The sequence below is a fragment of the Budorcas taxicolor genome, chromosome 2 (assembly GCF_023091745.1).
Source record: "Budorcas taxicolor isolate Tak-1 chromosome 2, Takin1.1, whole genome shotgun sequence".
Taxonomy (NCBI): Eukaryota; Metazoa; Chordata; class Mammalia; order Artiodactyla; family Bovidae; genus Budorcas; species Budorcas taxicolor.
In genome coordinates this window covers 39325397-39346578 of record NC_068911.1, presented here as the reverse complement: position 1 = coordinate 39346578, position 21182 = coordinate 39325397, and the positions used below count along the sequence as shown (strand labels likewise).

Genomic DNA, 21182 nt, shown 5'->3' with positions numbered 1-21182 from the left:
TCTTGGCTCTGGGAGGTACCGGGCTCCCTGGCCTCCTCGGGGCCATCAGGCTGGCAAAGGCTCCTCTTCCTCAGCTGTATCCTGGAGCTGACTCCCCAGATTACTGAGGGGCTACCGCCCAACCCAGCTCAGGAAAGGGAAGCCTGTGGCAGAGCTGGGGCCCCATCCACAGTGGGGCAAGCAGGGCCAACCTGAGGGCGGCGTGGGAGTGGCCCATCTGTCTGATGCGTGACGGCGTGACCACTGGTTGCCTGCCCTGGCCCCGCCAAGTGTCAGAGGCCAAACCATGGGCGGGCGAACACCACCGCCTCTCTTCCCTGCACAGCCCCACGGCTGGCAGGAAGAGCGGCCTGCCTCTGGAATCTGGACATGCATACTCAAGAAATGCGGAAAAGACATTTATTACTGAGCTATAAATTAGAGGCGGGCGGGTGGGCGGGAGGAACCAAGCGGTCACGTTTTAGGTGGCTGCTGTCTCTCCCTGTCCTCCTGGGCCTGGATTCTGAGTTCCTCCTCAAGACGCTCCTTCGCTCGGACCACCTGGGGAGGGGGTCACAAACAGTTAGGCTGGGCACCCTCTCCCTCCCCAGGTCCTGCTCTGGCTTCCTGGAGGGCCGTGGGCAGGTCAGGGAGCTGGTTCCAGCACCCCGCCAGCTAGCAGTCCTGGCTCTTCAAGGCCATGGCTGCTGGGGGGCCACCATCCAGGGTGACACAGGGCCCAGGTCGACACAGCCCCACTGGCAACCCTGAGGGACTGGCAGTTCAGGGGGCCCCCTGAGCCCTGGGCACCCTTCTCCTGCCAAGCTCTGAACTGCCCAGAAGTGAGGGACGCCCCAGCCCGCCCTCCCCCCATGCTCACCTTTGACTGCAGGTAGAAGGAGCCACCCACGGATTTATCGTTCACCTTGAATAGGTGTTCGTAGTTCTGCAGAGGAGGGGAGACGGTGAGTCCCTGGTTACAGAAGCGGGGGAAGCTAGGAGATGACAAAGAAGGAAAGCGAAAGGGCTTGCCCCTCAGCGCGTTCCAATGCTGGGAGCCGCTAAGGGGTGGAGAAGCGGACAGGCGCCCATGAGACAAGGCCTGTGCCTCCGCCTCTGCGGCCTGCACAGCAACAAACAATGGTGGCCTCCTCGAGTCCCAGCCGGCCGCGCTCAGGGCCCCCACTCCTGCCTCCTTCCCTCCCCCCATCAGCTGGCAGCCTGCCACCTTCTCCCCACTTGTGGTCGGCTTATCTCCAAGCCGGCCGGGGGTGCCTTACCTTCTGGATCTCCTCGGGGCTCAGCTTGGAGACATTGAGAATCTGCTGTGCCTCCTGGAGGCTGAGGCCCGAGAGGTTGGAGGCGGCTGCAGACTGGTGTCCGGCACGTCCCCGGGCGTCTGCCGCTGCTCGGCTGGCTGTGTGAATATGCGGTTGAGCGCCTGACCCTGGGCTTTCCCAGGGAGCAGCTCATCCCCACCAGGGGGTGCGGGAGGAGACGGGCAGGGCCAGGGGGCATCTCCTCCAGGAGTGGATTTTGGGGGGTTAGGGGTGGGTAGGCAAGTGAGGACAGGTTTTCCCCACCAGAGGACGGGGCAGGGGCTGGTCAAACCTGGCATCAGGTCTCCAGCCCAGACCAGGAGATGACCCTGTCCCTCGTCTTCCCCACCCTCTCACCCTGGGCATGCGACAAGTCAGGGAGCTTAGGCTGCTAGGGTAGCAGAGTGAGGCTGCAGGCAGGGGTGGCAGCCCAGATGAGACCCGGCTGCCCTGTGGTCACTGAGGCCACTGAAGCAGGCCGCCTTGGGTGACCTCTTGATTTAGGAGCCAGTACACTTTTCCTTAAAGGGTCAGAGAATATATTTTAGATTCTGCAGGTCAATTAGTCTGTGTTGCAATTACTGGACTCTGGCTGGCTGTTCCAATAAAACTTTATTTGCAAAAACAGGCAGGCAGGCAGGCCAGTGTGCCCACTCCTGGCCGGATGCTCGCGTCAATCAGGTCTCCCTTCTCTGGGAATGTCCCAAGATCAAGCACTGCCCCCTACAGGAAGTGTCCCAGGCCACCCAAGCTGCCAGAACCCAGCCCACAAGGGGTCCCTGCATTCACAGGTGGCCCAGCGTGAGGGAGAGAGGAAGCCAAGCTTACCTGCAAACTCCTGCCGCAGGGCCCGGGCAAAGGCCCTGCCCACCACCTGAGCGCCCATCACAATGATCTGGGCCAGGTACTTGGCCTGTGGGCAAAGAAGGCACCTGTTAGTGGCTGCATTCTCAGGGCCCCGGAGATGAGTCCTGGAGGTGCTGGCCGAGTGGCAAGGCTGCTGGAAGGCTGAGGCAAGGGACCCCAGCACGGCAGCCACAGGCCACTTCCTCCCGGCACCTGATACAAGCTTCTGCTCTGGGAGGCATTGGAGGCTCACAGGAGAGCAGTCTTGAGTTTTGGGGGGCAGGTACCCGAAAGAGTCCTCCAGAGGGAGATGGGACTCTCTCTCAGCCTTCGGACAAAGCGGACAGGAGCCAAGGCAACATGGCCTGGGAGCCAGAACTCGGGGTCGGTCCCGGACTCACCGCCAGTTCTGCATCTGAGCTTGGTGGGTCCAGCCTTCATCTGTTGGTGGTGAGATGCAGGGCCATTCTGATTCTCCTCACATTATTCAAGTCCATTCCATTCGACACAACAAGAGAGCAAAACGCCCTCCACCCTTGGCCCCCGTTCCTCCACTGGCTCACTGCTTCACTCAAACCCCGCCTGAGAGTCAGTGCCAGGGCGTTAAGACACACAGGACCCAGCCCTGCGGGAATCCCCACTGCCATGCAGAGTGGGAGGCTTCCACTCAGACCACGTGGTGCAGTGCCCCACGGAGGTGAGTGGGGCATCAAGCAGGACCAGAGGTGGGCACAGTCAACGGAGGGAGGGGAACCCTCAGGAAGGATGTGGGGACTCTGGGGGGTGAGGGCACTCCTCCCGGGCAAGTAGGATCATGATGGTAACACGGGGGCTTTTTCAGGCAGAGGGACCAGGGGAAGCCCAGACTAGGAGAGTGTAGGGGACGCCTGGGAGCAGCCAAGAGCCTGGGGGACTTGTGAAGCAAGACGAGTAGTGTGGCTGAGACACGAAACACAGACCTTGCTATGACTAGGGATAATAGACAGCGCATGCGTGTGAAATGGTACACAGGTGCGCATGAAGGATACCGGCGAGTGCTCACTGCGGGTCACCACGGATCACGTGGCGCCTCCAAGTGTTGGTGTCCAACAAGAACTTAGCCAGGGTGTCGAGCACTGTGATGGACACATTCTATCTATTGTGCCATCTGATCCTGACAGCTCGAGACAGGGAAACACAGAGAAGTTTAGTGACCAACCTGAGGACACATCACTGGCACCCAGGAGGAAGATGGGCAGAAAACCCACAGCCCGTGCTCTCAGCTGTGGTGTCCCCAGGCTGCCCACCTCACGTAGGGTCGGCAGGGAGGGTGACCGAACAACAGAAGGGCAGGACCCAACTCAGAGGCCGAAGACGGGCTTGTCAGATCCCAGTGGAACCCGGACTCCGGAACTGGCCTTGCTGGGCCCCCCTGATGGGCGAGGTGGGTGTGGTTCCAAGCCATAGGAGAAGTCAGTTTGGATTTCACAAGCCCCATATTTCACACCAGAAGGCAAAGCTCTGTGAAGACTCGCCAGGGGTCAGAGGAGGGGCAAGGCTGCAGGTGCTGAGGTGAAAAGGCCCAGGAGGATGCGCTTCCGGTGGGAGAGTCTCACCTGGCTTCCCCCAACCCTGGCTTGCCTGAAGCCTCTCCCACGTGGGGCAGGAGGCTCTGAGACGGACAGCTAGTCCTGACGGAGGGACAGAGAGGCTGACAGGCCTGCCAGTGGTTCCGAGGATTCCCTTGGCCAGGAATTCCCGCCAGGCCTCGGACCTCCCCTCCTGCTGCCACACTTGAGAGCCTGCATCACCACACATCTGCACTGCCCTGTCCGGGGAACACCACAGCCCAATGTGGGACCAGAGCCCTGCAGCTGGCAAAGGACCACAGGTGGCGTGGGGGGCTGGGGAGCACTCGGGAATGTGCTTTGTCCCATGTCAAGTGCATCAAGAAGGGAACCTGGACCCGGACAGACTGACGTGCAAAGCTCCCTTCACGGCACAGTTCCTTGGGCTGGTGAGCCGAGCCAGCATGGACCCAGCCTCTTATCAAGGACACACCGGGATAGAAAGGAGGCTGTCTTTGCCCAGGGCGCCTGCAAACAGCTGCGCACATCACAACCACGCAGGAGGAGGTCAGGACCAGGACTGTCACATCTGCCAGGGCACATCCAGGGGTATGGGCTGTGGCGGGCTCCAGTGGGTGCGACACTTGACAGGGCTTCCCAATGCCTTCCACTCCCTCTGCTGAAGGAGGGCTCTGGCCTTCCCACAACACACACACACACACACACACTCCCCCATTTCTGTTGCCACTGCAGCCAATACAGCCCACCCCCCAGCTCTGTCTGGTTACAAAGAACGGTTCTGGTTTTATCTTCCCTCACCACTCTCCACCGCACGCACTACAGACAGACCCTTTACTCCCTGACTCCAGGGTCAGTTCCCCTACTTCTTTACTCCATAGTCTCTGTAGCTCTGAATTCACACATCTCGGGTCACTCTTCTCAAATAGGATCTTCACTGAGCTGCACATAGCGTTTTCATTACCCCACCCCCAACAAACGCCATACCTACTAACCCACTGAATACCCTCCTTCCTATGCCAATATTATCAAACCTCAACATCCTTCGAGATTTGGCTTGGACACAGCTGGCTGTCCAGTGGTTAAGACACCATGCTTCCAATGCAGGGGGTTACAGGTTCAATCCCTGGTCAGGGAAATGAGATCCCACGTGCCACCACCAAAAATAAAGACAAAGCTCACATCACCCCCATTTCCTGGAGTGAAACCTTCCCAGGCTCCCCCCATTTCTACCAACCCATTCTGCACTGTCTTTCTTTTCCCATCAATATATTGTCCTATTTTATGGATTCGTTGCCTTTCCCCTTTAAGGTACAAACTCCTTGGGGGCCACCTTTCACTCGGTCCCTCAAGGCTGACTGAGTCCCATGCAGGAACATCTGTGAGGGACCCAGTTTGGGGGGGTAGTGGGGAGTGGTCCTCAGAAAATGGGAGTGACTATTACAAGGCAAGAACAACCACTATGTGTGTAGCATCAGCTAAAACCAGGACGAGAGACCCCGGAGAAGTCAGATTCTCGGAGCTCAGGTTGTTTACCTCTAAGATGGAGACAACGAGGGTACCTGCTTAAGAATTAAATGAGAACCTACATAAGCCCCAGGGCTCCGGGCCTGGCACTTGAAAGCTCTCACCTTATCACGATCAGTTAAGAAGTGGTTCCTCAAACCCACTGCCTCAACAACTTGGGGAACAATCCTCTATCAGGGGATAGACCTCAGGACTCTGCACTGTTAAAGGTCCCCAGGTGACCTGACTCTACCAGGGTGGGCCAGATCTGTGGGCTGGCTCGGGATGATACCGCAGATACGCTCAATTATCGGTGTCGCAGGGTCAAGTCCCACTTCTGCCACTTGCTCGTGAAAAGTCCCGCAGCCCGATTAGCTAGCTTTCAAATGGGAACAATAATGGGGCGACACCATCAACTAGCTCGGGAATCGAGCAAGGACCCCCTGCACAAGGCTGGTGCACGCGGCGACCGCATCTGCTCGGTATTCCCCGGCCCGCCTCGCCCTCCAGCCAGACGGCTCTCCCTGGGCCCCGAGGTCGCCAGCGCCCGCAGAAGGGCGCCCGGCGGCGACCCCTGCCTAGTCCCGGCTTCCCGCCGGGCATACAGCGGGGCGAGCGGCACCTGCAGCCCGGCCGGAGCTCCTCGGCCCGGCCCCCGCCCCCGGACTCGAAACGGCTTCTTCCCCGCTCCTCGGGTCTCACCATGGCGGCCACTCAGGTTCAGGAGTCCGAGGGTCCGACTTCCTCGCCCCGCGGCCCCGGCTCAAGGGCGGCCGGAGGGTCAAAGGTCAAGGGAGACTGCGAAGAGCGCATGCGCAGGGCATGCGCATTGCTCCATAGACGCTCAGGGGCGTGGGCGGAGACCTAAGGTCTGTGGGCGGGGCTATGGGTGGGGCCTGCCTCAGCCTCAGGCGCCGGGGAAACCTCCCGAGGCTTAGGACACAGGACACCGTAGCCCCGGTGACTACCCTGGGGTGCTAGGAACAAAGAATAAGGCCTGTTCTATCGGGGGTGGGGAGAGATACTTTTTCCCTTCATTTTGCCAAAGTATTTGGGACTTAAAAGACAGAATAAACATACATTTCACAAACGTGATAAGGAGTAAGATGCTAAATTTTCACCAATATTTAAGAAGACAGGAAAACTTCAAAAAAGGCTTCAGGGACATCCATGGTGGTCCAATGGTTAAGAATCCACTTTGCAGCAGACCAGTCCAGGACCTAAGATCCCACATGCCACAGGGGCAACTAGGCCCAGGCAACAACTGCTGAGCCCTCATGACAAGAAAGATCCCACCTGCTGCAACTAAGACCCGACACAGCCAAATAAATAAATTAATAAATTATATATATATATATATATATATAACTAGTAGTTAAAAAAAGGAAAAATCTGTTTCGTTTCAGGTTTCTTCTGTCTAGGAAGGAGGGCTCTTCTCATTCCTCCAAGTCTTTGTTCCAATGTCACCTTCTCAGCGAGGCCACCTTGACCCCCTACCAGGGCTGCAACTTGTACTCCATTCTTTTGCTTTTTCAAAAATTTTCGGTCGCACCACACAGCCTAGGGGACCTTAGTTCCCCACCAGGGACTGAACCCATGGCCTTGGCAGTGTAAACCGTGGAGTGAAAGTTCCTCTTTGCTTTTCTACTACTACCAGCTTTATTGGGAGATAATTCATACCACATACAATTCGCCCCTTCAAAATTCACAATTCAGTGCTTTTTAGTATACTCACACAGTTGTGCAACCATCTCCACTAGTTTCAGAACATTTTCATTCCCTGCTTAAAACTCCATACTCATGAGCAGTCACTAGCTGTTTCCCCCTCCCCTGGTCCCTAGTGACCACTCACTGTCTCCTCAATGAAGGTCTCTTCTGGGTGTTTCACAGAAATGGAATCATACTATATGGGTTTCCCAGGTGGTGCTAGTGGTAAAGGACCCACCTGCCAATGCAGGAGATGTAAGTAAGGCAGCTTTGATCCCTGGGTGGGAAGATCCTCTGGAGAAGGAAATGGTAACCTGTTCTAATATTCTTACCTGGAGAATCCCATGGACAGAGGAGTCTGGTGGGCTACAGTCTATAGGGTTGCAAAGAGTTGGACACGACTGAAGCGACTCAACACGCATGCACATGTCTGGTTTAAACTTCCATTCTTGATCCCTATTTTTTTTCTTCCTGAAACTCTTATCACATTCTATCAAATTATACCATTTATCTGTTCCCTCCCACTAGAATGTGGATTCCTGGTGGGCAAGACCTCTTTTCTGCTTTTCTCTACTTTTGGGCATCAGCACCTGGAAAAGTAGCTTTTTTAAAAAATTTTTATTGTCGACTGTACTGAGTCTTTCTTGTTGCACGCAGGTTTTCTCTAGTTTGGGTGAGCGGAGCTACTCTCCTGCATGGGCTCTGGAGCATGGGCTCAGCAGTTGTGATGCACAGGCTTATTTGCTCCACGGCACATGGAATCTTCTCAGACCAGGGATCGAACCCATGTCCCCTGCATTAGCAGATGGATTCCTAACTGCTGGGCCAGCAGGGAAGTCCTTCATTCCTGTTGAATGAACGAGAGTCCGGCTGCCTCCTACCGTGTTCTGGACCACCACCCTTCTTTCCTTTCCTGAGTATCCAAATGCAGTCTTCCCTCAGTGCCCTTCCTTTCATCTGAAACGTTCTTCTCAGGGCTCTCTCCTGGGCTCCGTGACCCTCAGGAGTTATCTCTTAGCTTCGTCACTTCTCAGACCCTGACCACGGTCTCCCCCTGCATCCCAGGGGCTCCCTTTCATGAAGTTTATCTACTTCACAGTTCTCTACACACTGTCTATCTGCGAACTTGAGCACAGTCTGGCTCCCCTCTGCCTACTAAAACTGTGCCAAGTGCCTTGAAAAGCCTTGTCTCTCCCGTTCATGACCGGAGCTGCCATCCAGAGAGAACCTGGCCAGGTACCCATGTGTCGGAAGAATGAATGAACTCCCAGCAGGAGCAGAGTGAGGCCTGGGACCAGGTGGAGCCCAGGGCCAGACTACCGTCACCCTTACCACTGTCCCCTTCCCCTTCCAGCCAGCCAAGAGACCACAGTGGCACCAGGGTGACCAGCTTAGAAAAGTTTAATTGTTGAAAACATCCAGGACACGTGCAGGCCAGTCCCTGTGGGGCTCACACCCCCTTTAATTGGGCTATTAGCTCTGTGACACCCATTTCTCCTGGCTTCAAGTTTGGGAAGCAGGGTGACTGGTCCCAGACCCCTGAGGCTGGAGCTGCTCCAAATGGCCAGGTGGAGGGGCCAGCCCCCTAGACCCTTGACCGGAACTGGGGCAGCAGGCCAGATGGGACGGCATGTGATAACTGAAGGTGCTGAGCAAAGCCAGCCCAAGCTGGGACCAGCCCAGGTCAGAGGAAGGGGGGACAGGGAGCCCAGAGCCTGCCCAGGGACATGCCCCTGAGCCCTCACCCCTCCCCACCCCTATGCCCCTGGCTCCGCATGCTAGCAGGCAGTGAGGCGAAGCACCCAGTTCCAGAAAGAGCAGAGATGCGGACAATCCATGGAGACTGCAGCAGAGCCCAGAGGCCGTGGAAATGCCCAAGACTCAAAGGAAGCCAGGGCTTCTGGGATGAGGTGTGCCAGGGCCAGGAGGTGGCTTCCAGTTTGAGGGAGAGATGTGAGGTGCACGGGGGCACCAGGCTTTCCTGGAGGTGGCAGTGGAGGGTGAGGCTAGAGGCGGCTGGTGCGCAGGCTAGTCCTGGGGAGATGAACCAAGAAGCAGGGAGGGGAGTCGGGAGGGCCCAGGAGGAAGGCATGGGTGAGCAGGCTGCAGGCGTGAGTCGGGGAGGGACAGGACAGGATGCTGGCCCCCCAACCAGTCCACTCACCCACTCGTCCTCATCCACGCCTTCGAAGGAGTCCTGTGGGAGCGGGTCCTCCCGGTTCCCTAGTTTCGCCACCATGGCGCTCAGAAGCTGGGGACAGGGTGGACGGAACAAGAGGCAGGAAGTAAATGGCGGTCTCTGTATACAGAGGTCCCAAGTGCACTTGGGTCTGGTTGGGTTGGGCCAGGCCAGGCCTGGGAAGGGCCTCTCCCTGCCCTTCCCTGGCTTCCTGAGCCCCACCCCCTTATGACGGTCAGTTTCAGAATTTTGGAAGACCTCCCCATCAAGCTGTCCAACTGACAGATGGGTGACACTGGCTCCTGGCCCAGTCGGGGTTGGACTAGAGAGCTGAAAGGCTGCGCCATGTGCAGCCAGGACCCCTTCCCCCGCTGCGGCCAGCCCTCTCCCCGCCTACCTCTTCTTTCTTCTGCTGGTCTGACTTCTCCTCCAGGTAGACTGAGGAGGGGGCCCGCCGGGCAGGGGCTTCACGGGGGGCCTGGCTCACTGGGGTGGGACCAGGGACAAGCATCAGGCAGGAGAGAGGCCCCTTGGGGCCAGGCTTCCTGGTCCGACCCCTGGGTTCCAGCCCATAGGAGATTCCGTGGCAGAGAGTCCAAAGGTGGCACTCACAGCTACCCAACCCTTGGTTCACGTGGCCTGCCCTCGGCACCAGGCTGTGTGAGTGTACTCATGCACATTTGGGGCGGGGGGCTTCTGATAGAAACACAGACCCTGGGCGCTACCGTCTAGGGGCTCAGAGACCAAGTCCGAAGTACAACCACCTGTCCCTAGGAACACTAGAGCTTCCTGAGTGCCAGCAGGGGTGGAGGGTCAGACTTGGACCTTCTGCCCCTTTCTTCAGCTCCCACCTGCTCCCCTCCGTCCTCCCCTCCCCCATCGCCCAGGCCCTCATCCTACCTGGGGTCATGCAGGGGGGCTGCAGGCTGAGAAGCTGGGGCGTCCCGTTAGCACCTCCCAGCCAGGCCTCAGCACTGAGCGCTGGCTCCCAGCTCATGGTGGTGTCGGGGAACACGTCGTCCTGGAAGAATTCTTTCTGCAGCGATGGAGGAAGGGGCTGCTCTGAGGCACCAAGCAAAGGCCCAGGGCACACAGGCCTCCACTGGGCAGGCGGGCATGGCAAGACCCAGGACCCCAGTCTGAGGTTTCTACGGGGCTCAGAATGTCAGCAGAGTAAGGGGCGCAGATGCCTCACAGAGCAGTGGGTGGGGCAGTCTGGCAACAAGACCAGCCAGGCCCCAAAGCCCCTGACAGGGGCCGGGGAGTGGGGGAGCTGGGCATTGGCATGCTGCATCCCCAGCTCACCCTGACTCGGGGCAGCCGGAAGGCGACAGGCTCCAGGGAGGTCTGGCGAAGTCGCAGGCATCGGGCAAACTCCACCTCCCGCACGTCACACTCTGTCTTGGGCAGGAGGATGAATCCCTGGGGTGGGAGGGGAGTGTGAGAAAGTGAAAGTCGCTCAGTCGTGAACGACTCTTTGTGACCCCATGGACTGACTGTACAGTTCACGAATTCTCCAGGCCAGAATAGTGGAGTAGGTAGCCTTTCCGTCTCCAGGGGATCTTCCCAACCCAGGGACTGAACCCAGGTCTCCCACACTGCAGGCAGATTGATTACCAGCTGAACCACGGCTGATGCTGGAGTCCAGAGTTCGCTGGCACCCGGACCCCCAGGACCTCTCACTTAGGACCTCCAGGAGCAAGGCCTAGCCCTGGACGGTGGTGTGATGTTTAAAAACTAGCTCTTGGGAGGAAAAATGCCCTGGTTTGTAGCATTTGCCTAGTTCCATGGTGTAAAAACTGCCCGCCTGGCCAGCTTCACACCAACAATGTGACTGGGGGAATGCAGATACAGGAAGAGAAGTGCTGTAACAGCTCAGGATAGATCTCTGGCAGACAAGGGCCCACAGATTAAGTAACCTCGACAGCACAAGTAACAGTGAAGTCAAACAAAATAACTGCGAAGTGATAAATTAAATATCTATTGCCTTGGTCTTTAATGCAACTTATTTGTGGGTTCATAAGACTTAACCTTACGTAGTTTAATTTTCAGTAATGGATGAGTTTAACAACCAGGTCGGGAGGCTGCCCGGCACACCCTGCCAGCCAGGGCCTGGTGACCCGCAAGTCCCATGGGCCCATGCAGTTTGCCCATGTGGCCACTAGAGGGCGGGGAGCCCGCGGTCCTACCTGGGGACAGACCCAGAGTCGGCACACCGGCTCACCTTGTGGGGATCGGGCGATGTGAAGCTGTTGCACTCCAGGAAGAAGGGGGCCTCGGGGAGCAGCTCGTACAGGAACACGCGGGTATCGCCCTAGGGGGATGGCAGCAGTGAAGCGGCTAGCTTCAGGTGCCTTCCCCCCCGATACCTGCCCAAAGCCCCCGCCTGTGCTCCCCAGCCCACCTTGCCCGTGAGCAGCACCAGGCTGGTGTCCGGGTCATAGCTGGGCAGCAGGGTCGAGGGAGCCACGTCCAGCCCCAGCACTGCGGAGGGGCCACCAGCCAGGGCCTTGGCTGAGTACAGGAGGAGCTGGCGCTCGCTTCGGCTGCAGCGGGACAGAAGTGGGTCCTCAGAGCAGGAGGGGCCCGGGGCAGGCATGACAAAGACTCCAGCATGTCTGGGCTTTTTTCCCCAACATTCTGCTCTAGGGTCCTTGCTCCAGCCAGGCTGTCACCCTTTGGGCCGTTCCACCAGAGTCCACTGCCCTCTGCTCCGGATCTGTGGTTACCAGTCCCTTTGTGACCCAGGTCAGAGGTACCTCTCTTAGGAGGGCCCCCCACCCCGATCCTCCCCTTAGAGCACCAAATGCCCTTCCCCTGGACCTCTCCAGGAGGCTTGGTTCTGTTTTGTGTGCTTCATCTGGTCCCCACCAGGAATGGGCTCCTCGCACCTGGGACAGATCTCATCCCTCTGGGCCCCCAGTTGACTCCTCCTCATCTCTCTCCCTCTCATCCACCCGTCCATTCACCCATCCATCCACCCCACCATCCATCCACTGACCCACCTATCCATCCAACCATCCATCTGTCCATCCACCCATTCATCCACTCAACCATCCATCCACCCACCCACCCACCCATCCATTCATCCTCCCAACCATCCATCCACCTACCCAACCATCCATCTATCCAACCATCCACCCACCCTACCATCCATCCACTGACCTACCTATCCATCCAACCATCCATCTATCTATCCACCCAACCACCCATCTATCCAACTATCCATCCATCCATCCATCCATCCATCCACCCAACCATCCATCTGTCCACCCATCCATTCATCCACCCACCCATCCATTCCTCCTCACAACCATCCATTCACCATCCATCCATCCATTCATCCATCCACCCATCCACTCAACTATCCATCCAATAAGTGAGTGTGGGGACAGCTTCTGAACACCTAACAGGTGTATGTGTATCTTGGGGATGGGGCACAGTGGATGCTGAGGTCTGGGGATGGGAATGGTGATCCCAGAGTCCTCACCTGTCAAAGCCTGACACCAAGAGATAGTGACCGTCACACACCCACACAACGCGGGCTCCACGGGCCCCCTCGGGCCCTGGGCCTTCCTGTTAGGATACAGCATATGAGGCCCGGCCGGAACCCCCACCGGGTCTGAGGGCTGCCCCCAGCCCATCCTGCTCACCTGCAGGGGCTCAGGGCTACCCCGGGGCTCGTAAATCCGTAAGCACCCATCTTTGCAGACAGTGGCCAGCTGCTGCCCGTTGGGGCTCCAGGCCAGGCCAAAGATCTGGGGGCAGGTGGAAACGTGAGAAGCAGCCTCTTGCCCCATGGCTGGGCACCTGCCCCCCAGAACTATCCTACCTGATCCCGGTGGCCCTGCAGCCTCAGCCGCTCGGCTCCAACCTTGAGGTCCCAAATCCGAATGGTGAGGTCGTAGGAGGAGGAGGCTAGTATGTCGGCCGCCAGTGGGTGGAAGCGCAGAGAATAGATCTTCTCCGTGTGGCCTGGGATTGAGGCGTGGGGTGACACTGAGTCCCCCAGGAGCCTCTGCCTATCCCCCAGCCCCCACCCAGGCCCCCATCACCTGTGAGTACTGCCTCGGGCGTAGTAAGCACCTCCTGCAGGCCCTCGGGGGGCACCCGCCACAGCCGGATCCTGGCGTCCTCCCCGGCTGCAGGGTGAGCAGGCTTGTCACTGCTGGCCCAAGGCCCCCAGGCTTCCCTTGACCCCATCTGGGGCCCCGGGACCCTTCCTCAAGCCCAGCGCCCAGCCCAGCCTCCTTACCCACGGCGAGGCGGTAGGGGTCAAACGGGTCCCAGGCCAGATCGGTCACAGCCACCCCATTCTGCAGCGTGGGCAGTGCAGTGTCAGGCAGACGGCCAGGCTTCCGTAGCTGTGGGAGGTGCCCCCACCCCAAGGCCCATCAGTACCAGGCAAGAGAGCCCGGTCCCAGTGGCTGCAGGGCAAGCAGCACGCCTGGGCCTCACCGTCTGCAGCCGATGACCCCCCGGGTGATGCCCAAGCTCTCTGCTCAGTCACCTTGTGCTCTGAGCCCCAAGTGCCAACCATGAGGCCCCCAGGAAGTGAGGGGGTGGCTGGAGCAGTGGGAAGAGCTCAGGCTCGGGGCTCAGGGGGCCTGGGTTTGATTCCCAGCTCCACACTTACACGTCATGTGACCCCATGGGTCACTAAGCTTCTCTGTGCCTCACCACTCTCATCTGTAAGACGGGGATAAGAGTGGCATCCCCAGCATGGGACACTGGGCGGTTTGCCTGGCACACGGTTTGAGCATAGAGAAGGTGAGCTGGCATGGGCACTCGACGCCTTCAGCATCCTGCAGGGGAACATGGGGACTGCGTGGTGGGGCTGGCCCTCACCTCCAGCACGGCCACTTGCCCCCCGCTGCTGAGCAGGGGCACAGCCACACGCAGCTGGTTAGCACAGAAGCCATCACTCTCGCCGGGCGTCGTGAGGTTGAGCCCCTTGAGGTTGGTGATGTGGTTGTCTCGGTGCAGGACGGTGCCCTGAGCGTGCCGGAACTTGGAACTGGGGCCTGGGTGCAGGGGGCAGCAGGGACACGGAGCCACATGAGGTGACAGTCCCCAGCCTGCCCACCCTGCGAAGTCCTGCAGGGGCACCTGGGCCAGCCCTGAATCTGGGCTGCCTGCTCCCCTCGGCAAAGGACCCCAGCTTCTGCCGGTCCGGCCAACACAACTGCCCAGATCTCAGAAAGTGCAGGCCATCAAGATTCACTTCACCCCACAAGGAAGTGACTGGTACAGGAGGGGAGTCAGGACTGGGGTGCAGAGGAGGGTGGCTGGGGTGGGGGGTGGCCCAGGGCGCCCATGCTAGGGGCTCACGCTCACCCAGCAGGCTCTGCAGGGACCGCTGGCTGGGGCTGGTGCCGATGCCGCTGGTGCTGGTGAGTGAGGGCCCCAGGCTGGAGGGCGTGGAGGGCGAGGTCAGCGAGCTGGGTGGGGAGGAAAAGCCCTCCTGGGGGAGAAGCACCCGGTCAGCCAGAGGCCCCCTGTGGGTGGGTGGCCCGCCAGGGTCTGGGGTCATCACTCTGGGACACCGGGGTGGGCGAGAATCCCCACTGTGGGATGTGGGGTTGGGGATGCAGTCACTGACGGGGCAGGAGGTGACATGGGTGAGCCGAGCTTTAACGCACGGGGCAGCAGGTGGCAGCTGCCGGCTCCTGACTGTGGGAAGGCGGGCCCGGAGTGGTCAGGATTGTTCAAGAGAGGCTAGAAATCTAGATTTTGTGTGTGTGTGTGAAAGTCTCACTTCCTAGGCATTTTGCACGATTTTGAAAACACTGGGCTTTTTCACTTCTGCTTCTCGAGTTTCTGACACCCGTGGGGCAGGCCACACGCTGTGGCCTGCCCAGACCCACGCCCCCTGCTGATACTCACGCTGGGGTCCGCGTCGCCCACAGGTGTCCCCGCGGGCCGGGCTGTGGCAGGAGTGGGCTCTGCAGGGGGTGCCAGGCAGGAAGTGAAGCTGGGGTGGGCCCAGCGGGCGGGGTGCAGGCTGACCCTCTGCACCTGTGGGGAGAGGTCCACAGTGGAGGCAGGAGAGGTGAGGGCCCGGGGAGGGGACACCGGGCCGCTGAGTGCCAGCCATGGCCGGAGGGGCTGTCAGCCAGGCCCCGGCCTTACCTGCTGGTCGCTCCCCGCCCACCAGGTGTTGGGGTCGGAGGCGGGCACACAGCCTGCGGTGTCCGGGAACAGGTCTTCGTGGAACTCCATGGTCTGGCAGCAGACAGGGGCAGGCTGGTGAGCTCAGGATCCCCCACTCCAGGCCCTCCCAGCCCCTCCCGCAGGACCCCTCACCTTGCGGGGTACGTGGTAGCTGATGGGCACGATGGCCATGTCGCTCAGCTGCAGCACTCGCAGCACCTCGCAGCTCATGACGGCCAGTGCCCGCCGGGGCACAAGTGCCGCCCCCCGCAGCGCGCTCTCCAGGAGGCACTGGGTCACTGGCAGGGACACGGTGGGCGGAGGACTGTCAGGGCAGGCTGGGGAAGTGGGCGATGGTGCAGGGCGGGGGAGGCGGGCAGGGCTTACCCGGGCTCAGTGCTGGCTGCTGGGGGGCCGCCTCGTAACAGTAGAGCTGGTTCTCTCCCTGCAACAAAGCCCACCCGAGTGCATGCTGACTGTGCTGGTGGTCTGGGCTGCCTGGCTCCACTCTTGCCGCCCCGTCCCTCCCCGAGAACTGAGTCACAGCACCACCACGGCAGACGCCTAAGCACTGAGCCGAGCTGGGGTGACGCCCCCTGGCGATCAGTATAACAAGCGCCCGCTGGGTGCTCGTCTGCTCCATTCCCAGCCTCGTCCTCGGGCAGCTCACACTCTAGGCTGTGACCCTGACTGTGTGCCCGCAGCCCCTGGCAGGGGCTGGGGCCCAGGCAGCACTGTCCCAGCTCCCCCTCTGTGTGGGGGCGGTGAGCATCCTACACTCTCTACTTTGCCAGTCAGGACCAGATCTGGCCCAACATGGGTGGGTCCTCCTCACCTTTCCTGCCAGGACGAGGAGCCCCGAGTCTGGGTCCAGCAGGGGCATCAGAGACCTGGGGGAGAGAGACAGCCGGTCGTGGGAATACAGCCAAGTCTCCGTGACCAAGGGGTGGCAGCAGGGCTGAGAGTGTCGCAACCCTAGACAGGGGCTCAGGCCAAACTCGACCGTGGCCGGGAGGGGTGCAGCAGCATCCACGCTGGTGTCTGGGGACCCTCCACCCACCCACTCTCTCTGTGCTCCCAACATGCCCCCGCTTCCCAGCCTTTCTTTCCTGGGGTCCATCTGCCCAGGGCTTCCCTGGTGGCTCAGTAAAGAACCTATCTGCAAGGCAGGAGACCTGAGTTCGATACCTGAGTGGGAAGGAAATGGCAACCTACTCCAGCATTCTTGGCTGGAGAATCCCATGGGCAGATGAGCCTGGTGGGCTACAGTCCATGGGGTCAGGGAGTCGGACGTTACTGAGTGACTAATACTATTTCCGTCTGCCCAGCTGCTTCCCCCCAGGACTGTGGCAGGCCCTGGGCACAAGAGAGCTTCCCCCACTTTCTGCACCTCAGCCGTGATCTCCTCCCAAGCTCAGTAGCGCCAGGAAAACTCCCCCACCAACCCCCGATGTAGGTTTTGTCTGTGGTCTCACTCCAACAGCCTAGACACCAGGCTGGGGAAGGTAGGGGGGGGTCGGAACCGATGATCCCCTCCATCCCTACCCGGCACAGTCGGCTGGGTGCTCCCAGACTGCACTAGGGCTAGGGGCTGTCGCCTCGATCACCCGGCTCCTGGGCCTCGATGGCCTCGTGGAGGCCCGGCACCCCCCTCAGGAGCACTTCTGAGCCTCTGTGCCCGAGCCTGAGCCAGGGGCCGAGGGCAAGGGCTCCTTCCTGCCCTGTTTTCTGGTCTTCGTGTTCTCCATCCCCCCATTCCCCAGGTGGGCCCTAGGGCAGGGCAGAGCGGCCAGGCTGGAAGCCCCCGGTGTCCCTGCCGCTCTCGGCCAATGGCCTGTCACTGCCCAGGGGTTTACTCCCCTTTCTCTCCTGGACCCTGCAGGGCCCCCGGCAGCCCACCAGCCCTGTGAGTGCCGCCTTCCAGGCCCTGAGGAGGGGGAAGGAAGATGGGGAGACACCCAGGAGCACTCGGACAGGTGGCTTCATCTGGTTCCCGCTCCTGGTCTGGTGTCACGTCCCTGGGGACCCACGGGCCTGAGCCCCAACCTTGACACAGACACACTCATACTCAGATGGAACCCCGCCACCCTCGCGGTGGTCCCCGTGGTCAGAGGTCGCCCAGCTGTGGCAGCTGCCTCTGGCTCTCACCTAGGCAACAAAGGGCCCAGCCCACCTGCTCCCCTGCCAGCTAGCTGCCCACCTGCCCCCATCCTCACTGGAAGGGAGCCAGGGAGGACTGGCAAGCTGGGTGGGGCCCTGGGTGTCTCCAACAGCTTCCCTGAGTGCCCGGGGCCCGTCACCTGTTAGCAACACAGCCTCTAATTACCTCAGGCTCTGCAGGGCGAACTGGGCTCAGAACTGCCCTTTCTGGCCTGATCTGACCACTGACCACTGTGAGGGGGAAGGGGGAGCAGGGGAACAAAGTGGTTGTGTGATCTCGGACATCCCCTGCCCTAACACTGGATCCAGTGGGGGCAGATGTGGGTCCCTTTGGTGGCTCTAACTGGACTTTCACTCACATCATTCATTCCTGGTTGAGCTGGTCAGTGCCCAGACCTTAGCTGGGCTGTCAGCTGGGACCAAAGGTGAGTGTAACAGGCCCCCACCTCTGTCCTCAAAAGCTCACAGCCTGGGTGATAGGCAGATACAATTCCAAAGGTAAACACGTGATGGAAGAGTTTTCTGAGGACACATGGCAAGAGGGCAGAAGGGCCTGACTCTGGCTGGCCACAGAGCAGGGGGTGTTACATAGGACCCAAAGGTTAAGGAAGGAGTTCCAGGCAGAAAGAGCAGCACGTGCAAAGGCCCTGAGGCAGGCAGGTGCATGGCCTTGTTTGAGGAAAAGGAAGTAGGACGACCTGGCTGGTGGCCTGGGCGGTGAGAGAGGGTCTGAGGCCAAGGGTGGGGTGGCAGAGGCCACCCGGAGCAAGGCCTGGGGCATCAGGAAGGGAGTTCAGCCTCCTCCCGCCAGATGAGCAATAAAGAAGCAAATGACACATCTCGAGAAAGGTAGGATTAGATTTGTGCAGAGCAGAGATCAGTGTAGAGACAGTCAGGAGGAATGAAAACAAGAGTCTGAGAGCAAGTGGGCTGGGCAGGGACTCTTGCCATCTTGCTGCTGCCATGGTGAGAAATGGGGCAGCGGCCTGGCAGTTCCACCCTGGCATTGGTGGCTCACTGGTGCTCTAAACCAACCTCCTGAAAAGGCTCAACCTGGCACCCCACCCCCCTACCCCAGCCCCATCGGCCCTGGCTGGCTGGCCCACTGATTCAGGTGCTAGGGGCGTGGGGGCAGGAAGTCATGGAGGGCAGGGCTGGCTTCTCTGACAGGTCAGGCCAGTCTTCCTCGCCTCGGGCGGAGCTACCTGAGCAGCTCCACCAGGCAGGAGCATCCTGCCCTTGCTGTCGCACAGGCCAGGAAATGGGGTCATGGCACCCGGCCCCGAGGGTTGGCCAACAGCTGGCACGGGCCTGACCCCAGGCCTTATAAAGACAGCCAAGCCAGGTTTGGATCTGGAATGCAGAACCAAGCCCCAGCCTGGCACAGGGCCAGAGGGCATGAGCGCTGGCGAGGGCATCTCTCCTGCTGCCGTGGCACTGGGGGAAGGGCTGGCATCTGGACCTGCCACTAGGAATGGCTTTGACCTGGGTCTGGGGGTCTGCTCTGGACTCAAAGCCATGGAAAGTCTAAAGCCTGAACCCAGGTCCCAAAAGATGGGAGAACAAGGGTGGTGTCAAGTGGGTCCTGTGGGGGAGGGCTTGTTGTTCACTCGCAAAGTCGTGTCCCAGTCTTTGTGACCCCATGGACTGCAGCACTCCAGGCTTCCCTGTCCTTCACCATCTCCCGGAACTTGCTCAAACATCCATTGAGTCGGGAGGGGTCGGCCCCTGACAATCCCACCAGCTTTCCCAACACTACTGCAAAGAACACAGGAAGGACCGCAGGGAGTCTGCCAGGAAAAGCAGCTTCAAGAAGCCTCCCCTAGTTCTCTCCGCTAGCCCATCACTCTACTCAGACCCACCACCTAGACATCTGGGCACTGCCACTGGTCCAAAGCAGTCCAGCTCCCTCAGTTCTATTCTTATCACCCAGGCTGGCCACTGGGGTTTGCCCGAATCAAGCCCTGACCCCCACCCCCACTCTCTTGCTCCCTTAGAACTAGGTCCTAAGACAGGGTAGTGCCTTGACACCGAAAGAGGACAGGATGGACAAACTGGGGGGGGGGGCGGGTGGCGTCTCCTGGAACTTCCCTTCAATTTCTGTGTGGACGGGAGCAGGGCCAGTGTGAGCCTAGGCTTGGGATCGGGGGGGGGGGGGGGCACTGGATGCTTTAAGCAGGCGGTATCTCACTACCAGCAAGAACAGGTCACAGAGGCGAGAAGCCCCGGACCTGTCAGCTAATCCTGTTCCTTTAGGAGCATCAGGCTAGACTTTCCTGAGAGTCTCAGGGGGGACATGGGGCCCAAGGGCAGAGGCACAGGGACAGTCTGAGCAGAGCCACACGGTACCGACCGCAGACTCAAACTCTGCAGGGAGCAGGGGGAGTGCAGCAGTCTGGGGTGGGGCGACCTGTGAGTCTGGGCCTTGGTCACAGGGAGCAACAGCCACCCAGCCTCGGCTGAGAGTTTCCGCTCAAGGCAAGCCGGGAAGTTCTAATGCGAAAACACTGGACTTTTCAGCATTGCCAGTAGCTTCCAACTTTGAAAAAGTCCCGCGTGAGTCAAATGAAATACACCTGAGGGCCTGCCCACTGACCTAGGAGTGGACATTCAGGGGTTTGCACGGCATACCCCACATCCACATAAGACAACAAAAACGAGGGGTGCAGACCCCTGCCCATCCTGGCAGGCAGCCCTGTGGGGGGGGGAGGTCCTGAGGAGGAGCAGAGCTGAAAAGAAAAGTCTGGGAGGTCACTGTTGCGGCTGAACTCTGCTTAGCCCTGCTAGAGACTGGACATGGAGACCATCCTGCCTTCTGGGGGCCATCAAGTTCTTCAAAGGCCACTCAAACTGCCCCCATCCCGAACTGGTGTGGCCGTCTGCTGGGATAAGCCATCAGGCCCCCCGAGATTTGAGCTGGCCCAGCCAAAGGCTTTGGCTGCAGGCTGGGCTGGATGGGGTGGTGGGTGTCCTGGAGCCTGGCTGCAAGTCAGGAGCTGAGCTGGTCCCCAAAGGCTCCGAGGCACAATTCTGACCACAAGCGCCGAGAGGGTGGGGTGGGGGGGAGGGCAGAGCAGAGTTTTCCTGGAAGCCTCCAAGGCAGGGGATTTTTCTAAACTAGTCCAGCCCCTGGCACCCTCCCCTTCTGCTCCATCAAAGGGCCACTGTCAGCGGCACTCAGGCCCCACCTACTGACAGTGAGGCCCAACCTGGCCCTTCAGCCCAGCATCCCCCAGCACATCTGGCCTTGATGCTGCCAGTAACTGTGGCTGGTCTGTCACATCCCCTTCCTGTGTCTCAGCCCCCCCATCTAAGACACGGGGAAAGCAGCCCAGAGCAAAGGTCAGGCAAAAGGACCCCAGGATTCAGATTTGGCATATCGAGGTTGTGCCTATGAGGCTCGCAGAAGGGCTGTCTGTGTGGCCTCCCAGAAGTTCTTGAAATTGGAATTAGCAACCAAGAACAGCACACTTAAAGAGATTTCACCTAAAAAATGCAGATTTCTAGTTTCCCTGAAAAATCGCAAGTTCTGGCAGAGTGGGACAGGTCATCGGGGCTGCCCTCCCTAGGTCTCCAGAGGCTCTGGGGGGTGGGGGGCATTCCTTGAGTTTAAATCACCTGCCCCATCTAGGTTTGGGACGCTTGGTCTCATTCGATATTCGCTCTTTTTTTCACAAAACACAAGGGTCGGCAAACTGGACCGGGCTAAACCGCGGGACTCCTACGACTCTCTCTCAGTCGCCTGTTCGGGAGGGCGGCCGGGTGAGG

At 59.6% G+C, this 21182-nt stretch overlaps 1 protein-coding gene across 2 annotated transcripts in view; it reads right to left on the bottom strand.

Moving 5' to 3' along the window:
- Positions 1-392: 392 nt before the first annotated feature.
- CORO7 (coronin 7) overlaps positions 393-21182 on the bottom strand; it is a 60495-nt gene continuing 39705 nt past the window's right edge. Inside the window, exons 10-31 of one of the 2 annotated variants that reach the window (XM_052664255.1) lie at positions 16090-16144; positions 15642-15699; positions 15408-15553; positions 15234-15326; positions 14988-15119; positions 14439-14565; positions 13950-14125; positions 13357-13465; positions 13157-13243; positions 12934-13076; positions 12755-12859; positions 12592-12677; positions 11506-11647; positions 11326-11415; positions 10407-10523; positions 10002-10137; positions 9499-9587; positions 9087-9173; positions 2127-2211; positions 1260-1396; positions 860-925; positions 393-540 (exon numbers count right to left, since the gene is read on the bottom strand). In XM_052664255.1, coding sequence (XP_052520215.1) covers positions 454-540; positions 860-925; positions 1260-1396; positions 2127-2211; positions 9087-9173; positions 9499-9587; positions 10002-10137; positions 10407-10523; positions 11326-11415; positions 11506-11647; positions 12592-12677; positions 12755-12859; positions 12934-13076; positions 13157-13243; positions 13357-13465; positions 13950-14125; positions 14439-14565; positions 14988-15119; positions 15234-15326; positions 15408-15553; positions 15642-15699; positions 16090-16144 — 2353 coding nt within the window. In that variant the 3' untranslated portion in view covers positions 393-453. Of the gene's footprint in view, positions 541-859; positions 926-1259; positions 1397-2126; positions 2212-8821; positions 8957-9086; positions 9174-9498; positions 9588-10001; positions 10138-10406; positions 10524-11325; positions 11416-11505; positions 11648-12591; positions 12678-12754; positions 12860-12933; positions 13077-13156; positions 13244-13356; positions 13466-13949; positions 14126-14438; positions 14566-14987; positions 15120-15233; positions 15327-15407; positions 15554-15641; positions 15700-16089; positions 16145-21182 lie in introns of those variants that run through there. The other variant, XM_052664260.1, reaches the window with a different exon arrangement.